General features: G+C 38.5%; 1 protein-coding gene across 1 annotated transcript in view; it reads left to right on the plus strand.

Moving 5' to 3' along the window:
* The window catches only part of LOC136818233 (uncharacterized), a 73,434-nt gene that overhangs the window by 7,053 nt on the left and 43,399 nt on the right, over positions 1-22,982 (plus strand). The window contains 37 exon segments of the mRNA XM_067074602.1: positions 779-1,069; positions 1,405-1,698; positions 1,863-2,150; positions 2,286-2,573; positions 2,952-3,142; positions 3,249-3,337; positions 3,456-3,569; positions 3,753-3,839; positions 4,043-4,270; positions 4,495-4,660; positions 5,066-5,190; positions 5,307-5,495; positions 5,771-6,021; positions 6,241-6,337; positions 6,738-6,861; positions 7,250-7,446; positions 7,790-7,915; positions 8,236-8,433; positions 8,693-9,383; positions 9,831-10,202; positions 10,892-11,074; positions 11,594-11,773; positions 12,097-12,374; positions 13,112-13,417; positions 13,757-13,951; positions 14,449-14,597; positions 15,274-15,733; positions 16,074-16,405; positions 16,749-16,905; positions 17,088-17,427; positions 18,085-18,588; positions 19,708-19,968; positions 20,163-20,615; positions 20,900-21,025; positions 21,375-21,634; positions 21,935-22,127; positions 22,345-22,938. Of these exon segments, the coding sequence (XP_066930703.1) occupies positions 779-1,069; positions 1,405-1,698; positions 1,863-2,150; positions 2,286-2,573; positions 2,952-3,142; positions 3,249-3,337; positions 3,456-3,569; positions 3,753-3,839; positions 4,043-4,270; positions 4,495-4,660; positions 5,066-5,190; positions 5,307-5,495; positions 5,771-6,021; positions 6,241-6,337; positions 6,738-6,861; positions 7,250-7,446; positions 7,790-7,915; positions 8,236-8,433; positions 8,693-9,383; positions 9,831-10,202; positions 10,892-11,074; positions 11,594-11,773; positions 12,097-12,374; positions 13,112-13,417; positions 13,757-13,951; positions 14,449-14,597; positions 15,274-15,733; positions 16,074-16,405; positions 16,749-16,905; positions 17,088-17,427; positions 18,085-18,588; positions 19,708-19,968; positions 20,163-20,615; positions 20,900-21,025; positions 21,375-21,634; positions 21,935-22,127; positions 22,345-22,938 (9,377 nt within the window).

The following is a 22,982-nucleotide window of genomic DNA, read 5'->3' on the forward strand; positions in this document are numbered from 1 at the left end:
GACTTTTTCCTTATATTTCGTTGTTTTTCACACAAAAACATTATTGATAGCAATGCCCACCATCAAGCATGGTTTAATTGTCAATAAAAGTGATTTTTGAAGCCGGAACTTTCTAAAAATCGCCGGAACAGCCTATTTTCGCCGGAAAAACGGTATTTCTTGAATTTCTCGAGCTGTACTTTATATTTTTTCATAAAATTTTGCACACTGATGCAAAATGACAATACCTAAAATGTGACGGAGCCCGATTTTCGAAAAATATTTTTTCCCGGCCGAAAATGCCAGAATATGCCGGAAAAAACCGTTTTTTTTTACATTTTCTCGAATTTTCATCTTTAGCTTTTTCTGATTTTTTGCAGAAAGATGCGTATTTGCAATGCTCAAAACATGGCCGAGTTCGATTTTTGAGAAAAAAATTTTTCCGGTTGAAAATGCCGGAAATCGCCGTCTTTGCAGATTTTCATTATATGTTTTCCTTGTATTTCTATGTTCTTCACACAAAAACATTATTGATAACAATGCTCACCATCAAGCATGATTCAATTGTCAATAAAACTGATTTTTGCGACCAGAACTTTCTATTAATTTTTCCCTACAACCCTTCCCTCTCCCCCCATCAACAATCAATGATGAATTTATTGCGTTATGCATTTTCGCTAAACGATATATTTTCTGACTGATTTTTTTCTCCTCGCATTGCTATCTAACTTTCATCATCAGGTAGGTCCATTCAGCATCTAGCTTGTTTGATTTTCTTTCATCTAATATTCCTTTTTAGATGTGATGGGTTGACCTTACCTGTCATTTGTGACCAAGGTACTTTTTCAGCAACTGGGGAATCAATTTGTCAACCATGTCTAATTGGAAATCAATGTCCAACACAGGGTTTGCCATCGCCAGTTCCTTGTCCCTTAGGAACATATAGCAATTCAACCGGTGAAATCAACTGTTTATTGTGTCCTGCAGGTCATCAGTGTAAAAATACATCTTTAGCACCAGAAATTTGTGATGATGGCACTTATAGTACTGGTGGTAGAAGTGAATGTGTTCTTTGCCCTGGTGGATTTAGGTATTGTTGTTATAGTTTGGTTTAAATCAGCCATTCCATGAAGTAATAAGTAAATAACAACAAATTTTATTTTTATTTTCAGCAAAAGCTTTTCGTTAAAACCATCTTCAGTGCTAGATGTTATAGTATTTGCTATATTTTTTAAAAATTCTCAAAATCTCCTCTTTGCTTGACTGTTATAATTAACCGAATAGAGTAATGGGAAATACATATTTTATTTTCAACACATTTTTTATAAAAATAATCATATTCTCAAGTGCATTGCTGAGTAAACCAAATCTAAATAGGTAGATAAATTTGACTTTCCATGTTGTATTATTTGTATTTTGCTTTAGTTGTGACATCAAAGAGGGTCAGCCTCTTTCTTGTGCCAAAGGATTTTATTCAGAACATGGTAAAATGTCATGTGAACAATGCACAGCTGGTCATTTCTGTCCCACCGCTAACATCTCTGCTCCAATTCCATGCCAAGCTGGATATTATGCCAATGAGACCGGGTCAACCAAATGTACAGTTTGTCCTTTGGGTTCGTATTGTCCTGATCCAACAGCATCTCCTGCTCAATGTCCAGATGGAAAATTTAGCCCTGGAATTTGCTCAGATTGCATTGATTGCGCTGCTGGGTTTAGGTATACATTATTCAATGTCAATATTTTTGTTGAGCAATCATTTAGAAAACTTAATGTTTCATGCAATGCATATCATCATCATTATATCGAAATTAAGTTGATTGATCATATCAATGGTACTTTCATTATCTATTTGCACTCAAGTTACCTTCTTTTCTTTTCAGCTGTAAATCTGGAATCGTTTCAAGTTGTCCAGCTCGAACCTTTTCTAATGCTGGACAAACATCTTGCACACCATGTCCCACAGGAAATTATTGTCCAAATGAAAATACAACAGCTCCAGTGCCATGTCCTCTCGGAACGTTTGCTAATGAATCTAATGCAATCCAATGCAATGATTGCCCTATCGGTCACGCTTGTAGTAACACATCCATAACACCAGTGCTTTGTACCGATGGAAGTTATAGTTTAGGAAAAGCAAGTGAATGCACACAATGCCCAGCTGGAAGAAGGTAATGAATTTTCCCATTAAACTCTCCTTTAAAATCTTTCTGTTTTATGAATTTATACTGTCATTTTCTTAGTAAGACCTCATCATCCATGCTGTTTGAATATGAATGTAAAAACTCTTATTATTTTCCTTCTAGCTGTGTATCTGGTAAGATTTCAAGCTGCCCTAAAGGAACTCACTCAAGTGTTGGTCAATCCTCTTGTGCACCATGCACAATAGGAAATTATTGTCCAAATGAAAATACAACAGCTCCAGTGCCATGTCCTCTAGGGACATTTGCTAACGAATCTAATGCAATCCAATGCACTGATTGTCCGGCAGGGTTCCAGTGTAGCGACACTTCACTAACTCCAGTGGAATGTGCTGATGGAACTTACAGTCTAAGTAAAAGGAGTGAATGTGTGCAGTGTCCAGCTGGGAAAAGGTATGACTTTTTGTTTGTTTTTTGAAAAAGAAGTTTGAAGTTTTAAATTTTATTTAAATAACTTGTTTAGTCGTTTTTTCAAAAACTTCTAAACTTTAAGTCGCTTTTGAAGGTAGCTTTTTTTTTGATTTTTTTCTAATAACTTTGTGATATGTTTCTTTTCAGGTAACTTTTGTTAGCCAGTCAGTTTTAGACAGAAAATGCACCCAATGATTTGCTAACAAAACTAATTTAACATTTCACCTTTCGTTTAATTTTTCTTGTTTCATTTACTTTAATTCTGTTCCATTTGTTTTGGATTCTAGAGTCATTACTTAGCAAATTATAACTTTGTGTTCATTTAATGATACAGTAGTATAATTCATATTTTTATTTCAGCTGCACTGATAAATCAGTGGAACCAGTGATATGTTTGAAAGGTTCATACTCACCTGCTGGTGTAAAAGATTGTATACCATGTGGAGTTGGTCACTACTGTCCATCTGATGGCTCCCATCAACAATCCCCTTGTGCTATAGGCTGGTATGCAACATCTCCAGGGTCTGACAAATGCAAGCAATGTGATAGAGGTACAGTGTATATTTTGTTTCAAAAGTGTCTCTGTTTTTAATAAAAACAGCAATAACATAATAAAACAATGACTTTTAAAAACTACAATATTTTTTCCATTCATAGGCAATAAATGTCCAGATCCAACCTCACCACCAGAACAATGTGGACCAGGGTACTATGCAGATGCGACTGGATTGACTTATTGTGTGCCTGTAGGTCTTTATTTAATTTCTTTCTAAAAGTCTTTAATGCTTAAGCTCAAATAGATTTATTAGATTTTATTAGCTCTGTTAACACTTATTAATATCTGCTTCAAATATTTGATTTCAGTGTCCACCGGGATATTATACAACTGAAAATGGGACTGCTCATTGCACCATATGTCCTGAAGGCAACAAATGTCCTATACCTCATAATCTACCAATTCCATGCTCAGAAGGAGAGGTAAACAAGTTCAAATAAATGATTGATCCTAAATGTTTTTAAGAAGTGCTGCTTATTGCTTGCAACAAGACCTTAGAAACAAAAGTATTTTGATTCTGTTTAGTTGTATTAATAGTATAGTCACGCCAGAAAAATAAACCTTTTTGAAAAAAACTATTGATTACTTTATTCTTTTGTTTTTAGTACCAACCAGAAGAAGGGAAAGATTTCTGTTTACCAGTGCCCTCTGGTCTTGTTGTCACAGATGGAAAAACACCCAAAGAATGCCAGGTACTTTAGACTTTACATTAATCTTTATACTTATTGATTTATTTAAGATACTTTAGCTCAAGCATTCCCTTTTTAAGCTACTTTGAATGGCAACTGATGTATGTGGACCATTTTCATTGATCTAGCTAGAGGATTTCTGAAGGCAATGGTGTTTGGAGGGTTCTGAATTCTTCATTACTGTAATTTCCATAACACTTTTGTAGGCTGGTGAATATTCAAATGGTACTGCTTGTGTTAAATGTCCTAAAGGATTTTACTGTCCCTCTTCTACCACCACCCCTATTGTCTGCAAAGCTGGTACCTACGCCAATACGTTGTCAAGTACATCATGTCAATTGTGTCCCTCTGGTTACTCATGTTTGAACGCTGCTGATGCGCCAGCAGCATGTACGGCTGGAAGTTATAGTGTTGCTGGCCAAATTAAATGCACCGTAAGATTTTTAATGAATTATATTTTCAGTTCTAAATTATTTGTACAATACCAAAACTCTAACCTTGTTTTGATTTGCCAAAACATAGTGATTACCGAGGCACAACCATTTTCATACTAATTTTACCTGGAAGTCTTGCAAGCTTAAAAGTCCTATATCATTGAAAGAAAGTTGATTGTTCTTGAAGTTTATATATAATATTTTGATTATTATTTATTTTTCAGACTTGTCCAACAGGCCAATTCAGTTACAACACAGCATCATCTTGCTCACCGTGTCCTGGAGGATCTTATTGCACCAATGGAACAGCTCCCGTTGTCCCTCCTTTACCCTGTGCTTTTGGGTTCTACAGTGTTGTTGGTCAAGGCCAATGTAAAGAATGTCCACAGAGTGAGTGATTGTTATATTGCCTCCATATAGGGGTTCACATGACTAATTTAGTTCAATATAAAAATAAGTGCCTTACAAAATCAATAGTTATACTGTGACTTTCATCTTTGGTATTGGAATTAGGCACTTTTCAAATAGAGGATTAATCAATAATTTCATACGACAAAAAGGTCAATTTCATGATTTCATAAATATAATGGAAGTACAAGATTTTCGATTTTCCAAAACACTTGAGATTGAACCTTTTGTCATGTGAACGACGATATAAAGGTCATGCAGTTATCACAAAATTTCTTAGCCATTGGTTTTGAAGGATTTCAATAAGATTTCCAAATTTTCCCCTAGAAATATATTTTTCGTAGTTTATTTATTACTCTATTCTTGTTTTTATCTAAAACATTTTAGACACATACACGCCTGGTTTTGGAGCACAGTTTTGCACACCTTGTCCAGTGGGTTCGACGTGCGATGATCCAACAGCCATCCCTATACCCTGCTCTGATGGTACTTATTGGTCAAACGCTGATGAGGTAGGTTGCGTTTAAAGTGTTTATTCATCCTCTCTTCTTTTACCAATTTTGAGTGCTGTGTACTTTGATAATTTCGGTATAAATACAATAAATACAATTCTTTTCATTCATCGTAGACACCAAAATGTATAGCATGTCCGGCAGGTTATTCATGTGAAGATGCAAAAGTTCCACCTGTTCCCTGCAAAAAAGGATTCTATTCCACTGGTGGTAATTCAACCTGTTTACCGTGTCCTGAAGGTTATTCATGTCTGGATTCCACGCAACCACCTGTCAGCTGTAAAATTGGAGAATATAGTTTATCGGTAAGCTTATTAAAACTCTTGCAATGTATATCCAGTTTTATCTTATGCTATACTCGAATACTTCTGGAACACTTAGTTTTAAGAACAGTTACATAATACATGAACACGAGGCTAAAAAGAACAAAGTAATGACAAGCTAAGTATTAGATTTCAGAAATGGCTATAAATGCCATTTCTATATTGTATAACTCCTATATTGAGCTCTTAAGCAAAGAAACTTACTACTGTTTATTAACAGAAGAATCTTTAATCATTGTGATTTTTTTCTTTTTTAGGGTGTTGAGTATTGTACACCATGTCCACCAGGTTTTTCTTGCCCGACACCTAACCAAGCAGCTGGTCCATGTCCAGCAGGAACCTACTCATTGAAAGGTGAAGGAACATGTAATAATTGTTCGGCTGGATTCATGTGTCCAAGTACATCTCATGCTCCAATCCAATGTCGAGTGGGACAGACTACAAATGGATTACAAAATCAAGTCAACTGTACCAATTGTTTAGCAGGATTTGCATGTCCTACTGCTGCGTAAGTATAGTTATTTAATACCATGATTTTGCTCAGATTGGTTTGTAGTGCTAGGACATGAGGGTTATAAAAATGTCAATATAACAGCTTCATTTGCTAAAGTTGGTTGATTAGCTCTAAAGAAAAGTATATTTTTTTATATTGCAATTTGATCCCTAGACTAGAGACTAGGAACCTGGTTTTTTCCTATTTAAACAAATTTTTGATATCCATTTCCAGGTCACCAATGGAAGAATGCAGTGCAGGGTATTACAGTTTTAGTGGAGCAACAAAATGTACTTACTGTCCTGCTGGATACCAATGTCCCACTCGCAATGTAAGTTCAACTGTACTTATGCCATGTCATATTAAAATCAACAAAAATCCCCCATTTCACTTCTCCTCTTGTAATAGATTCAAGAATCGTCTTTCTACACTGGCCCCACATTTTATTTTAGCCACTAGCCGACTCTAGTCTACTTTTTTAATTTTTAAGTATTTTGAAACAGGTTTTAGCCGATAAAATCAAAGTAGCCTTACTATCCTAATCAATGTCCCTTTGTCCTTTTGACCAAAGATTTGCACCTTATAAAAAAGCCCCATATTTTAGTTCTTATTTCTAGAAGATTCAGTTCGTTTTTCTCAAAAATATTTTAAAACAGTTGCTTGCAAAGGATAGGCCTCTCTGTATTCTGTCTTCTAGTATTCTTTAATGACACCACGTTTTCATTTCGTAGACACGCCCAACAATTTGCACTCAAGGAACATTCTCAGCTGGTGGCCAAATAACTTGTCATCAATGCTCTGCAGGATTCTCTTGTGAATCTATCTATTCGAACTCATCAAAACCATGCCCTGGGGGTAAGAAATGGTTACCTTTAAATTTAGTTTGTACCAGTACAAAAAGACTCCATGACGTTCATATAACGTTATATGGATGTTGAAACCAGCCAGAGGAAATTTTTGCAGGATTTTGAGTATTGCTTCATTGAATATTTTTATGAGTCATTAAATTGATTGATAAATACTTGCTTTGATACAGCTCCCTAGGTCCTACCTTAACAGTAAATCTAGGCCATATTCGATATATTTCATGTATTAAGGCAATATTTCAAAGGTATCCGTGACTGATAGATTATTCATAAAACGCAAAATTCTCGTAAAATTTAGATTCCCCATAATTTATTATGATAGTAAAATTACCTATTAGCGTCGAGCGAAATATGATTTCTATGACAATCTTCTTTAGGAACATACGCAGCAGCTGGTTCACACAAATGCACACCTTGTCCTCAAGGCTCAAGTTGTCCAGATCCAACTGTCAGCAATGCGGTATCTTGCGATCCTGGTAGCTTTGCTGTCGGTACACAAACAACTTGTACTGTCTGTCCTCCTGGCTGGGAATGTCCAAAAACTGATGCTTCAGAAAACAAACAGTGCCAATTTGTAAGTACTCTTTTTAAGTAACTTTATTCGGCTTATTTCCAAGTGTAAGTAGAAAACAAACAAATTTTAGACTTTTACCTCTCATTTGCTGTAAATGTTCACGTATACTCATTACCCCCGCCGTTTCCACTTTTAGCTCCGTGACTGAAAAAATCAAGCAGTGTATGTATCCAATAGCTTTTGCATGCCATTTCGGTTTTTTTTTATAGTTCTTTATTTTCATAGTCCACTATTCTCATTTTAAATTACTAGGCCACATGGTGACCAAGCAAGTTCAGTCATTGTTTCAAATTCGGTAGTCTTTTGTCTTCTATAGATTTACGTTTAACCTTTGTTTTTAAAGGGTTACTATTCAAAAGGCAATGCCACGTCTTGTACACTTTGTCCAGCTGGGTTCGAATGTCGAAGAACAGATATTTCTGAACCTGTGGCGTGCAAACCTGGAACTTTCTCAACCGGTGGCCAAGTGGTAAGCTATTGGTTCATTCTCTCACCGGATGCAATAATTATTATTGTGGATGTCATAAGCGTTTTAGACGAGAAGATTCTATGGCCAAAACCTATTCGAAAGATCTCTAGTTCATATTGTTTCTTTTCGATACTATAATTTAAGCATTTGAAGAAATTAAATCGATGTTTCTATTACAGAACAGTTTGGACTTCGTAGTCTTCAGTTTTGGTACGCATTGAAATAAGTATTGGTGATTTCTCTTTCCTGTGAGTGTGAGATATATAGAGCCAGATTTTGTAATATGGTTAGTTATTGTGCAATGAATATTATATCTCTAGAAATGTACTCGATGTCCTAGTGGCAGTTCATGTCCTGATCTCGATAAAGCAACCATCAACCCATGCACATCCGGTAGTTACAGTTTGTCCGGAGAGGCGACTTGTACGGAATGCCCACCCGGTTATGCTTGCCCCAGTCTCTTTGAACCACTGATTTTGGCGTGTCCAAGGGGAACGTACTCGGTTGGTGCCAAGTCGGTAAGGTTTCTTTGATTTGTTTATTTCCAAAGTTATCTTTTTCTGGTTCGTTTTCTTGAAATAATAAAATTGATAATTTTATTTTATTTTATGCAATTTCCTGCAAAGTTCATTTCGGGCAAATTTAATGATGACATTTATTTCATATTCTTTTGAGTCGTAGCTATTCATTGAGTTTGTAAAGTATTCCTACTTTTGAAAGTTTCTCATACATGAGAATCAGACATGCATTTTTATGATTTCGTTTCGTTTTCCCTAGGAGTGTACACCGTGTCTTGCAGGTGAAGAATGTAAAAACAATACTCAAGTGGGCGTGGCGTGTTCTGACGGATATTATAGCTTAGAAGGTTCATACAGTTGCACGCCCTGTCCTGCTGGTTATTACTGCCCGGTTAAAAACGATCGTCCGAGAATCTGCGAGGCGGGTAAATACAATGATCCCATGCGAACGACATGTCTTGATTGTAATGCTGGATATGTGTGCGTTGAAGGAAGCACCAAAGCCACACCTGAGATTGGATTATGTCCATTGGGTTCATACTGTGAAGATAAAATCAACGCCATCAAATGTCCTTCTGGAACTTACGGACAGAAAACGGGCGGAATAAGCGAAGCCGACGCCTGTAAAGCATGTCCGGAAGGTTATTACTGCGAGGCCGGAACACCAGGTTTCCCCAAACACTCCGTCCGTTGTCCACCCGGTCATTTTTGTCTTGAGGGGACTAAAACCGCTTCTCAACACCCGTGCCCGAATGGTTTTTTCAATACGGAAATCGGTGCCGTGAGACAAGACCAGTGCAAGGAATGTCTCCCGGGGTATTATTGTTCGGGAGGTGACCCGACCGGTGATTCATTGTGTCCGACAGGCCATTATTGTCCGCAAAAAACGGAATCCTCCACACAGTATCCATGCAGTGCTGGTTATTATACTGAAGAAAAAGGAGCAACCAGTAAGTGAAAATGATTGTTTGTTCATGAAAAATCAATTCAATGACTGCAAAATCCCAGTGGTGCTCTTTAACTCGATCCTCTATAACTCGAATGCCTTCGTAACTCGAACAAGTTTTTTCTCTTCCCTACATTTATCAAATTTTCTATACCTAGAACAAATTTGTTTTCTCCATGTGTGTTCGAGTTTCACTGAGTTATATAAGTTTTTGTTACGATTTCAAAATAACTGTAACCCTCCCTGTGTGACCAGCTTATACAATAGAGTTTCTATAGCACAAACCTTTTTAAACTCGATTGTTTCCATAACTTTTTACCTGGTCATCCGAACTATAGAGACTTTATAACTTTATCGTTTGAAAGATGTAGTTTATACGAGTTGAAATACTTATGTGAACTTCCTCTTCATTGAGCCCAACATCTGATCTTTGTTTTTTACTCTTTATCAGCGGCGACAGATTGTAAAGTATGTCCAGCAGGTCACTACTGTTTAGAAGGTAGTGATTCTCCTACAGCCTGCCCTCCAGGAACATACAATCCAGTACCGATGCAGGGCGCGGCTTCAAATTGCCGTCCGTGCGAAGCTGGCTTTGCATGTCCGCTATCAGCATCTACTCAACCAACAGAACAGTGCAGCGCAGGATATTACTGTCCTGAAGGCTCGTCATCACCTAGTGATCCATTGAATGCGTGCCCGGCAGGAACATATACCGATTACCATAATTTGACAGCGGATAGCCAATGTGACGGATGTCCTGCAGGTCAAGCATGTTCAGCGGGAACTGGAGGAAATCAGAAACCACCACAACCATGTGCCGCTGGTAAGTTCTCATTCACATTCGCTACCTCAGCTGGTACACAACGTTGTTCCAACGTCTATCTAACGTCCACTACGTCCATATAACGTTTTTTAACGTCTAAACAGCGTTGTGTGCCAGCTGGGACCGGTTTGTTTGAAGAGTGAAATTTCAATAATGTAGGAAGGTTCCATCTTTTCAGACAGTTCTTTAACTTGCACTTTTTATTGTTGGTTTTTTTGTTGAAAAAATGCTTTTGTTTTCGTGAAAAGAACACTGCAAAGTCTACCATGCTAGATGACTATATCAGACGTAGTAGAAAATTATAGCATACAAACTGATACTATAATAATAATAATAATAATAATAATGACTAATATTTTAAGTGGCTGGCCATAGAATAATGAATCAGCTTTTAGGCAGCTGAGCCATTGTCTCCCCCAGGGGCCACTTGTATAACATAACAGAACAATAAATGGAACGATAACTGATTAAGATAATAAATAATAAATTTCTAATGGAAAATACGAGTTTTGAGTTTGTTTTTAAACGATAAAAGGGATTGACATATATACCGTATAAATTACCGTAATATCATATAACACGTCCATATTACTGTATTACACATAAACGACTCCAGTCTAAACATAGTACAATGTTGTCCGAGATATTCTTTGTTAGCTTTTCTACCCCTGTATTTTTCTCTTCACCAGGCTATTACTGTCTTCCAAGAACCCGGCATCCGAAACAACACCCATGTCCAGCAGGAAGTTACTCCAACTTGACAAACCTTCATAAATGGACTGACTGTACCGAATGCCCAAAAGGCCAATATTGTTTGGAAGGTGCGGCGGCGCCGAGCGGGATATGCCCCACCGGTCATTATTGTCCACCAGGTATGCTTCTTGTTTATTTGAGGAATTTGAAGATTTTACAAAGCTAGTATAAAGCTCTGTTATCATTAACATTGAGTACTGTTATTGGTTTTGGCTAACACAAAGCATGGTTTTACAAACAACATCATCTGTTTTCATTACTAAACTTGAAAAAGACACGTAAGCCTTGTGTTATGTTTCATGCTAAGTTGTCATTATATATTTAGTCTTCGACTGACCTGAAATCATTCCACTTTGCTTCTTTGTCCATTTCTTCTTTCAATTTCCACGATATCTATTTCACAATTTTTACCACTCTTAGAAAAAGCATATTGTTAGTTCAGCATGCATTCTCAATCAAAAAGAAAGAAGGATATGCCAAAAAACCTGAATGATAATTACTGTATTGATAATCATTATAATACTGTAAATCGCGGTCACGGTCATTAAAAGAGTCTTATTTACGTCAATATAAGTACCAAACATTTCATCTGCTCGCGGTCTTTATATCCCTTCATTCTCAACGCCCACTTCTTACAGGCACAAAGTATGCGACCGAACATCCGTGCGCGGCTGGAACTTATTCCAATCGAACAGCAAACGTACGTTGGGAAGTATGCGAAGATTGCACCGAAGGAAATTATTGTCCACAAGGATCTTCTGTACCCACCGCATGTCCCAAAGGACGTTATCGAAAAGACTTGAACGGAAAAGCATTAGGTATTTCTTCATTTATAATTCGAAATTTCTTTTTGTTTTCTTAACTTTATCTTTGCATCGAGGTCTTTTTTTGTCATAGACAGTGCCCGTAAATCCGTAAATCTACAAAGTTTCTCACAATTTTTTTGCGTCTAAAGTGACTTTTTCTTCGAACAACCTTTGTATGAATTTCACCTCCTCTCCTGCTAAAATGAACTTTTTCACAGAGGTTTTTCACGAATAGAGTGTGGCACACTCACGGTAAAACGTAAGGTAATAGATAGTATGTTATTTAAGTTCTTCCCCATCACAATGTTAACTTTTTTCCATTTCCATTTTTGCAGGTGATTGTTCTCCGTGTCCGGCAGGTTATTACTGTCCGATAGACGGAACTTTCCAACCGTTAGAATGTGGCACTGGGAACTTCTCTTCATCAAACGCATGGCAATGTTCTATCTGTAATGCTGGTTACTACTGCATGTCTAATACGACCACTTATGTTGAGATGAGCACCAAATTCATCTGTCCGGCTGGAATGCATTGTCCGGCAGGCTCAGATCGTCAACCATGGGCTGCTAATAATCCATGCGAGAAGGGACAATACTGCGTACAAGGAAATGAGGTTAGTGATTTTTTTTGTTTGACTGTACCTTTTCTTTCTTTATGCTAACAGGGATTTCGGTTCTAGTTTACCATAAGCTTCTGACATCCACTACGCTCTTATACTACCTTTGTAGAGGCTAGTGATTCAGATCAAGTTTACTAAGCTCAATTTACGGCGAAAATCTGCACCAGTAAGCTCGTCAATCCAATGACTTGAAACATGTGACGTCATTTCTCTCTGGTTATTCCAACCCAATCCCTTTACTTGTAAATTTTGAATCGAAGGTTTGGTAGGTGTATTATGATCGAAAACTCAAGAACAAGAAAAAAAGTTTCCAAATTCATGAAGAATGCGGATGGGATGTTATTTTGAAACTCTGATTGTTTTAATACAATAATGAGACGTTCCAAACTCAAATATTTTGAAATTTGAAGTATAAGAAGGTATTGAATTGAAGGAAGAAACCGCAGCAAAAAGTCTAAAACTACCATACACATCATAAATATCAAGTACCCTGTTTATTTGATATTCCGATGGCGTATTGGCAGCCGCCCACGATAAAGCTCTAAGGGAGCGGACCAAATTCCCAACGGAGAGGAATGATATTCGACCTTTGATGTGCCGCATTTCCAGATCCCAGAACCTTCCAAATGATGAAAATATTCCCGAGTTTCAAAGCCTTTCGACTGTTGGAATAAAATTTTTACATTGAGTGCCAGAAAAGTCCCTTGTAATAACTCTGTCTTTTCTTACAGCATGCATATCCACAAAAATGTCCGAACGGTACTTACTACCCTTTCACCAACGGCAAACATGTTCGCGATTGTCTACCATGTCGTGAAGGTTACTACTGCTCGCCCGAAGGTCAAACTGATCTCACTGATAAATGTCCTCCAGGCTATTTCTGCCCTGAAGGTACAGGCTACGCGTTCGCTCATCCGTGCCCTGTTGGTTATTACCGGAATTCTTCGGCAGCTATTTCCGGTGCGGATTGCAGTGTTTGTTTATCAGGAATGTATTGTGATATCGAAGGGTTACCGTATCCCAAAGACTGTCCTGCTGTAAGTACATATTGATTAAATACTTTCTGATTTTCCAAGTAAGTGGTCTAGCATTTCTGCTTCAGGTTTCGTAGATCACACAGGATATTTTCAGTGTCACCATTTTCTGATTTCGTCACTTACTTAAAATGAAGATGGGCTAAATTAGTTTGCCTTTTGAATCAACATTTTATCAAAACAAATAAAGTTTTAAAATAGCTTTTCCAAAGACTTTTAATTCAAAGTAAATTTAATTGAATGAAACCACTCAGAAGCTTTTCTTATGACTTTTTCAAAATACCTTACAAATCAAAGCATACCTAAATGAGAGCTAGATAATATTGAATTTTAACATTTTAGGGTCATTTCTGTCCGGTGGGCACAGTGACACCACAACCATGTCCATCAGGTTACTATAGCAACGTCACAAACGTACCACGCTCCGTAGAATGTTTCCCGTGTCCAGCTGGAAAATATTGCGCAGGAACAGGAAACCTGGAACCGACTGAGGATTGCGATGCTGGATTTTATTGTAAACAAGCTGCCTACACTTCGGTAAGGCTCTAGAGAATATTGTATTTTGAAACAATATTAAAGTGTATACCCCACAGATAGAGTGCCTTTTATGAAAAGTGTGCCGTGTTTCGGTGGAAATCCTTCTTAGGTCACGTGACATTACAATAGAATTTCAGCGCTTGACCATTCAGAAGCTTTGCGGGGTTTCGGAAACAATAGCTACAATATTGTTTGCGAAATTCACTTTTTTTTTTGCTTGGAAGTTTTAAGGAACGCCAAGTAGCCCTGCGGGTTTTAAAGAAATCTGTGGAATACCCAAATGAATGTAACTTAAAGATGATAATAATTCTTATATAAATGTATGGCAGCAAAAACGTTCAAAGGTTCGATTTTGAAGGGAGTTTGAAACGGAATAATAGGCTTTGATTTTTTCTTCTAATATTGTTTTGTAGAGACCTGCGATTCAGCCTAGTAAGAAATTTACCTAAAAATAATTTTTATATTATCTCATTTACGCATTCTTTCTGTCATTGTAGGCTCCACCGGGAGGTTTAACAGGTGGTCTGTGTCCTGCAGGTGGGTATTGTGGTCGAGGTGCGAAGAAGGTGGAAGTTTGTCCCTCTGGTTATTACAACCCCAACGAAGGAGCGAAGTCACCATCTGATTGTATCGAATGTCCGTCAGGGTAAGTGTCTTTTATCACTTTCATTGTTGACGCTTTCCGGAAATTTCTTTAGCGTCTCATTTTAACATCTAAATTTTATCAATCTGACTGGCTATCCTCTTCTAATAGAGTAGTGAACCCTCCGAATTATCCGGAATGGGCCTATCCTTGAATAGAAACCTACCCTAGGATAGGGAAATTATCACACTTACCAGACACTGCTAACTCTGCGCTCGCGACACGACAGTTATTAGTGTATAGACGATGATACTGGAGGACATACATCTTCGCAGTTGTTGAACCTATGAGTATCGTCACCACACCACATGTAATGCCTGACATACTCCCTATACTCTTCTAACAGAGTGATGGTACCCAGTTCCCCTCACAAGGCATGGGTCGACCCGGACGAAGGGAATCAGACGGGAATCAATGTTTATAACCACTACACTACTACGCCTACGCCTCTTCTAATATTCCCCTATCAATCTGAACGATGAAATACTAGATTTGGAGACAATTTCGTAGGTTACGTCACGAACACATTCATATCGTTTTTAGCGATAACCAAGGACATTATTTCATTAGAGCCTTTAGATAATACCTTGATGTAAAAATTAGTGTTTTTCTGAGATTTCCGACTTTGTATAATAAAAACACAAGAGATGAGATGATTTACGTTTTTGGTAACTTTTAGATTTTATTGTGCTGGTTCCATGAAAGCTGAACCAACTGGTCCCTGCAACGAAGGCTACTTTTGTAACGGTACTGCTAAACGACCTGATCAATATCCCGCACCTGCAGGCTCTTATGCGCCAAAACAATCACCCGCTGCCATCCCGTGCCCTCTTGGAACCTTCCAAACTCAAGCACGATTCGGGAAATGTGATGATTGCACCGAAGGAGCCTATTGCGACGAATCTGGTTTGTCCAAAGCAAAGAATTGTCCATTAGGAGCTTACTGCCCGGTTAAAACTATCATCCCTATTGACTGCCCAGAAGGAACTTTCAATCCGGAACCCAGTGGCAAAACACTTGGAGATTGTCAGAATTGCACAGCTGGTGAATATTGCAAAGGAGTTGGCTTGAACGCGACCAGTGGAAAATGTTTCGCTGGATTTTATTGTTTGCTTGGTTCTCCTATGCCCAACCCACCTGTAAGTTCAATCTAACTCCCTGTCACTTTTTTGAAAGCTGCTGCAGACAGTGAACTCCGCATAATTAGTCAACACTAAGCAAATGAGTTAGAGTGAATATGAAAGTATGAGAAGCTCTTCTTAGTTGATATCTACCCCATTTCTAATAGGGCAGCTAATAACCTGAAGAACTCTCTGCTACATGCCTATAAAATCTTCCGCTGAATTTGCGTGAAAAGGTCAATTATCGTTCAATTACTAAAGTTAATTTATTCATCTCCCTCTTTATTGGAAAGCCAACTCTTTGTGGGGTTTAGAATTATTGCCAGTCTGTAGTTTATTGAGGATGTAACCTTTTTAGGATGGCAGTGTGTTTGGTGGTGAATGCCAAGAAGGCTATTACTGTCCTGAAGGTTCTGTCAAGGCAACAACCGAGGCATGTCTAAAAGCTACATATAACCCCATTAAAGGTGGTACCAACTCATCGGCCTGTCTCCCGTGTCCAGGTGGTAAAGCTTGTACAGGAAAGGGCCTGGCTGAGCCGGATGCTGTGTGTTCGCCTGGTTACTATTGCATAAGTGGAGCGGAACGTGTCGACCCGGTGGATGGAGGGACCGGTGACAGATGTCCGATTGGAAATTATTGTCCGGGAAACACGTCAACCTACATACCGTGTGAACCTGGTACTTACAGGTGAGAAGAAAAGTTCTTTATCATTGAAAATCATGTGAAATACTTTTGATAGAACACGAGTCTATTCCACAATTTATAAGTAGTAGTACTGCTAATAAATGCGTGAAATTTCTTCATGTTTACATCATCCAATAATTTCACTTATCGTTTTTCCTGGTAACTTTTCAATATAAGAAACTCCCATATTTTTGAGAAATTCTTTTGACAAAAAACATCCTGATGTCATTGACCTCAAACAATGACCAAGCTCTCACAAACACTTACAAACAGAAATTTCCTAGCATTTAAACATCATCGCCTTCTATGCTACATGATTCCTCTAAACGCCTTTTCTTCTTTACAGCAATGTAACAACTCTATCCAAATGTCACGAGTGTCCGGAGAGGTATTATTGCAACAACCGTATCACGCCTGTCCGGTGTCCGCCAGGTTATTACTGTCCAGCTGGTTCTGGCTACGAACACATTAAGCCCTGCCCGCTCGGAACATGGGACGAAAATGTAAGAAAAAATGTTTTACAGATTCAAAAAGTGACTTCTCCGTCTTTCAGCATACTTCTAAGAATCGTCGTGAATTTGTTGTGTATTCGATGAAAAATTTTACTTTAAAGGCTCGTGTTAACTTATTAGAACCGTTGGGACTTTAAAAAGTCATTATATTATGCATCTCTTTCTCGTTTCAGGGTGGATTGGCGGAGGAAAGTGAGTGTACGGAATGTCCGCCCACTAAATACTGTGGAAAACTTGCGACAACGGACTTCACATCATCCAATAGTTCCGGTCTTTGTGCTCCTGGATTCTACTGTAAAAGCGGTATCACAACACGAACGCCCTACCCGCCACTCACCAGAGGCGTTGGTGGCGTTTGTCCACAAGGGCATTACTGCCCTGAAGGTACGGACGATCCTGACAAATGCCCTGCTGGGAAATATTCTTCACAAACAGGTTTAGAGAGAGAAGATCAATGCACGCTTTGTGAGTTTGGTGAATATTGTGAAACGGCTGGTCTCAACGCTACTACAGGTACCATATACAGCTTTTTTTCGGTTTCCGGCACATTTGATACAAAACGGTGGCTGTCTCTTCACTTTAGTGACCAACTTTTTCCCTCATATGAAAGCCAATTAGTTTTCTGTAATCATGAGGGGGCTTCTCTATGTAAGCTTTTAGATAGCATGGTTTAACCAAAATATGATCAATTGATTTGGTTCCTTCAGCTTTAAAACCTATAAAAACTCTAGTCATCGGCAGAATATATGGCAAAAAGGGAATTTCACTCAAAATTTTAAAACCCGCAAGTAGTTTTTAAGCGCCTTAACTTAGGGTTAGAAAGTATTGTTTTAACTTAAGGCTTAGGACCTTTAGGATATGAGGATCCAAAAGCTTAGGAATGGTGCCAGTAGACTGACAAAATAGCCTGGAAACCAGTGTACCCCTCCCAAATCGAAATATTCGATTAGGTAAATTAGCAAGCCTGAAAATGTCATTCTCACCCGATCTTTAGATTCTGTAAAATGCTAAAATACCTAAAAATGTCAACACATTCCGACCATGATTGTCTCTATAACTCGAACAAATTTTCATTCCCCTTGCGTGGTTGAGTTATGAAGACTCCTCTGTGGCATGGGTATAGTAGAAATTTCATTTCAATTCTCATCAAGTTTCACTGTATTTTTTCAGGTAAATGTGACCCTGGCTTCTACTGTTACAGAGGCGCGAACTCACCAAATAACCCAACAGATGACGGAACGAGTGGTCCGTGCCCGATTGGTCATTATTGTCCTCTCGGAACATCTCATCCTAGAGGGTGTCCGGCCGGAACGTACATGCCTGTCACCGGACAATCCGAATGTTTCCCCTGTATGGAAGGATATTACTGTCCGGCCAATTCAACAGATTACAAACCTTACCCGTGTCCGGCAGGTCATTTCTGTCCGAATGGCACACGATTCGATACAGAAAACCCTTGCCCCAGTGGTACCTTCCGTAATCAAACACACGGACAACAACAGAGCGATTGTTTCTCTTGCTTGCCCGGTCAGTATTGTGCGAATACGGGTATGGAGAAACCGTCTGGTCCGTGTGCACCTGGTTTTTATTGCGTGCGTGGATCGAAAAGTCGAATGCCATTGGAATATGATAATTTCACATCTGGAGATTGTTTGTGTCCAACCAATACCACCGGTAAGTAACGTTTGTGGTTGTCCAACAACGTTCCACGTAGAGGGTTTTAATGTTTAAGGGCTCTGACCATATTGAATTTTTCATAATTGCCGTGTTTAAAATGTGTTTTCTGACTGATGTAACCAACAAAACTATGGCATGTTATACATTTTCTGTTAGACAAACTATTCCTGAATCTGAAAATTCAAAAATTGCATTGAAAAAATTTGATGAAGAAGAAAATGAAGACTTTTGCGAGGAAGAGTATTTCAACTTTGAAGAGCTTAGTTTCGGCGAAGAAAAAACATTTTGAAAAATTTTTCGCAGTAGATGGTGTATCTTTTACCGAACAATAAAAAATTTTGCGGAAAATTTTTGTAAAGGCTTCTTTGTCTCGAAATCTTCAAAATAATGGTTTTTCATCAATTTTTCATCTGGATTTTGCTTAAAAAAACAGTCATACCTTTTGACACATCTTTTTAGAAAAATTTTCCGTAAAATTTAAAATAGTTCAATTCTTTGCGGACAGTGTAAAAAAATTTTGAAACAAAAAAGTTAGTTACCCATTAAAACTAAGCACTTTTTGTAAAAGAGGGTGATACAACATATTATTAACATATTTTTAAAGTTCATAACGTCATTTTTGCAATTAAATTCTTAATTACTCTTAAGGGATTCGATTAAAAAGCAATTTATAAAGGCAATTGTTTGTTAAAAGTGTTAAGGAACCTGAAATATAACTTTTATGTTCAAATATCAAAATCAATTTTTGGACTATGGTCAGAGCCCTTAAATGACATCTCTTAAAAGTTCCATTGGTAAATATAATTGTACTTGTATCCCGAAAGAGCAATTTCAATCTCGGCCTTTTAAGGAATCTGTGCAAATTTTGTTTACGTCTTAACTGGTCTGAAATGCAAAATGTTTAAGAAAAGGACATCTCTTCTGATCTCTTAGGGTCTATGACAACAACGGAATTAGCTACAATAAACTTGAACTACTTCTTAAATTTTGTCACAAATGCTCCATCGGGAAGAACTTCGCCGCATTACTGGCGCCTTTAGACCAATGGTACTGTCCTTCATTCCATTCCATACTTAAATTCACTGATCTAAAAATTTATGTTTCATTCATTTATAGGTGGTGAATGTCAACCTGGTTTTTACTGTCCAGAAGGCTCCTACGAACCTACGCCCTGTGATGGCGGATATTATTGTGCAGGGAAGAGAAACCACAACTCATCCACCCCTTGTCAACCTGGTTTCTACTGTTCCGGTGGTTCGGCTGTTCCGAATCCGAGGGACGGGATACACGGAAATGTGTGTCCAGAGGGGAAATATTGTGAGGAGAAAACGGAAATACCGACAGATTGTCCCGCAGGAAGATATTCTAATGCTACCGGTAATTGTTTGAAACGTGTTACTTTGACGTCTTTGGACTAGTATTTCTTTTTGTAGGTCTCTGTTGAAGATTTTCACATTGCTTCTAAAACCTTTGTTTTTGTGGTTGAATATGAACCCAGTTGTATGTGTTCGTAAACAGCCCACATTAGTCTGCCTGTCTGTTGCTCAATTTTCTTTTGTTTTATCTTTAAGGTAACATGGAGTTGAATGATTGCTCGCTCTGTGAACCAGGGAAATACTGTCAGGGCTTAGGTAACACCAAACCTACTGCACCGTGTGACCAAGGTTTCTACTGCCCTGCTGGCCAATCACAGAAAGATCCACCCGCTTATGTCTGCCAACCAGGTCACAAATGTCCGACCGGTTCACCTGCTCAAGAACTTTGTGAATCAGGAACATGGACCGACCTCACTAAACAGTGGGAATGTAAAATATGCATTGAAGGATATTACTGTGACCGCAAGGATGCTGAAGTGACCCCGATTTCCGATTACACCCGATATCCTTGTCCGAACGGGTTCTATTGCCTGAATGGTACTCGCTTCAGTACGGAATATGGTTGCCCGAACGGAACATACGGAAATGGAACGAAGTTGACAAGACCGGACCAATGTTTGCCGTGCCCTGCAGGAAAATATTGTCTCGGTGAGTATTTGGTTTATGAATAAATCTTCTTCGTTGCGAAGATGATAGTAAGATTCTAAATTCCACCAAGATACTCAGGGTTTAAGGTTATTCCATTCATTCTACACCAGTCTTTCCCGTTCTGTTGCGTAGCCATAGAAGTTAAACTTCAAAGCTCCTAATAATTTGATCTGCATGAAGGAGAGGAGATCACCCTGGCTTATCTTTTTCTTTATCTAACGGCTCACCAAGTATTACACCGTTTAAAATGTTTATCTATAACTTAACTTCTTCATTTCACACAGGTGCTTCACCGACATATACGGACGATTGTGACGCTGGACATCATTGTATTGGAGGATCATTCGTTCCCAATCCTGTGGACGGTGTCCGAGGTGTCGCCTGTCCGGAAGGAAAATACTGTCTTAAAGGTCAGTTTTAAAGTTTGATTAAGTTCGTTTCCAATAAAATGGTCAAAAAGAGCTTTCAATCTTAGATAAAGTTTGATCGCTATGGGCCCGTTTGTGCAAAGGCCGATTGGATTTAGTCCAGATTTAAGCCTAACTTTTTCGAACAACCAACGGTCCTGTGTTAATCGACGCTAATCAAAATTTAATCAAAAGTTAATCTAATCGACCGCTAATCCACTCCTTAACAACCTGGTTATTACCAAGGTTTATCAAAGCAAAAAACATAAACATATCTTACCTAATCTAATAGTCTAAAAAATTTGTCATGATGATCAAAAGCTGAATGATTTTTCACGGTCTTTCTCACCAGGTACGACCACACCAAGTAACTGTCCAACAGGAACCTTCAACAACAACACTGGATTGAAAGCTGAATCTGAATGCACGCCTTGCTCACCTGGAATGTATTGTCTCGCTAATGGTCTCACTTATCCAACTGAAAAATGTGATGAAAGATACTTCTGTGAAGCAGGAGCTCAATATCCCAAACCTCAAGATACAAGCACTGCTGGGAATTGCACAGCGGGGCATTACTGCCCTAGAGGCACCTACAAACCCATCCCTTGCGAGGTAATGTTGATGAAATGTATGCTTCTCTGATGTATTTTAAAAGTCTTCCACAGTTGTCTAATTTTGAAGAAATTGCACTTAGTCTCAGATACATCATACTAAACCTGTTTTGAAATATTAAAAGATATCTTTCATCGCAAAATAAAAAGGTACACTCAAACCTATTTTATGACAAAATCAGAAATTCAAATATCCAACGCCCAAGCCCGAAACGTGCTTTGCGTTTGCGGGCGTTTCAATTGAATTTTTAGTTCGAATTTTATCCTTTATCTATGATTCAAACTTATAACTTTCGTACAGGACGGAACGTACATGCCAAACATCCTGGCTAAAGAGTGTTTTGAATGTCCAGTTGGTTCGTACTGTGTTGGAGACCATCTCACTCCCATTCCGTGCCCTGCTGGATTCTATTGTCCGGCTGGTACCGGTTTTGATTGGAAGTCTTGCCCACCAGGAACGTTCAATGCTGAAGTTGGATTACATAACTCGTCATGTAAGTAATATTTTCCCATGGCTCAATCTCTTAATCTCTCTCGCGTATGTTTTGGTAAAAAGTGTTCTTTTCTGTTTTTCATAAGATTTGATTCACTTTGTTCTTTAAAAAGGAACACTAAAAACTCTTGTTTTCAACAGTATCACATCTAACAGCACAACCTTATTATAAAGGCAACTAATCACATAAATTATCATATTTTTCCCTTTTTGTTTAGCATGTCAACCGTGTCTTGGAGGTATGTACTGCCCACACTACAATGCCACCTATCCTGAAGGCTTCTGTGCGCCCGGTTATTTCTGCGAAGAAGGATCGGATACCGATAAACCGGAAAGCAACCATCTTGGAATCGCTGGTCCATGCACACCTGGAAACTACTGTCCGATAAACACAACGCATCCGTTACCATGTCCGAAAGGTCGATATAGTAACCAAACACATCTTAAAGAATCTAATGACTGTAGTCCATGCGACCCTGGAATGTATTGCGGTACGCAGGGATTACAAGAGCCAACCGGTCCATGCGATGCTGGATTTTATTGTTTGGATGGTTCCGAAGTACGAAACCCACCCACGGTAACATCATCGGGTGGTCCGTGCTGGGTAGGACATTATTGTACAAACGGCACCTCGTACCCGATAACGTGCGCCCCAGGAACCTTCAACGATCGAACCGGCCAATCAGAATGCGATAAATGTTGTGAAGGTTATTACTGTCCGAAAAATACGACCACGTGTGTTAACGAGTGTCCGATGGGATTCTATTGTCCGAAAGGAACATCACAGCCAGATGCCTTCCCTTGTCCCGCAGGTAAGCTAAATTATTTTCGCACGTGGATATTTCCAAAAGCTCGA

Source organism: Clytia hemisphaerica, unplaced genomic scaffold (genome assembly GCF_902728285.1).
Source record: "Clytia hemisphaerica strain Z4C2 unplaced genomic scaffold, Clytia hemisphaerica genome assembly, whole genome shotgun sequence".
Taxonomy (NCBI): Eukaryota; Metazoa; Cnidaria; class Hydrozoa; order Leptothecata; family Clytiidae; genus Clytia; species Clytia hemisphaerica.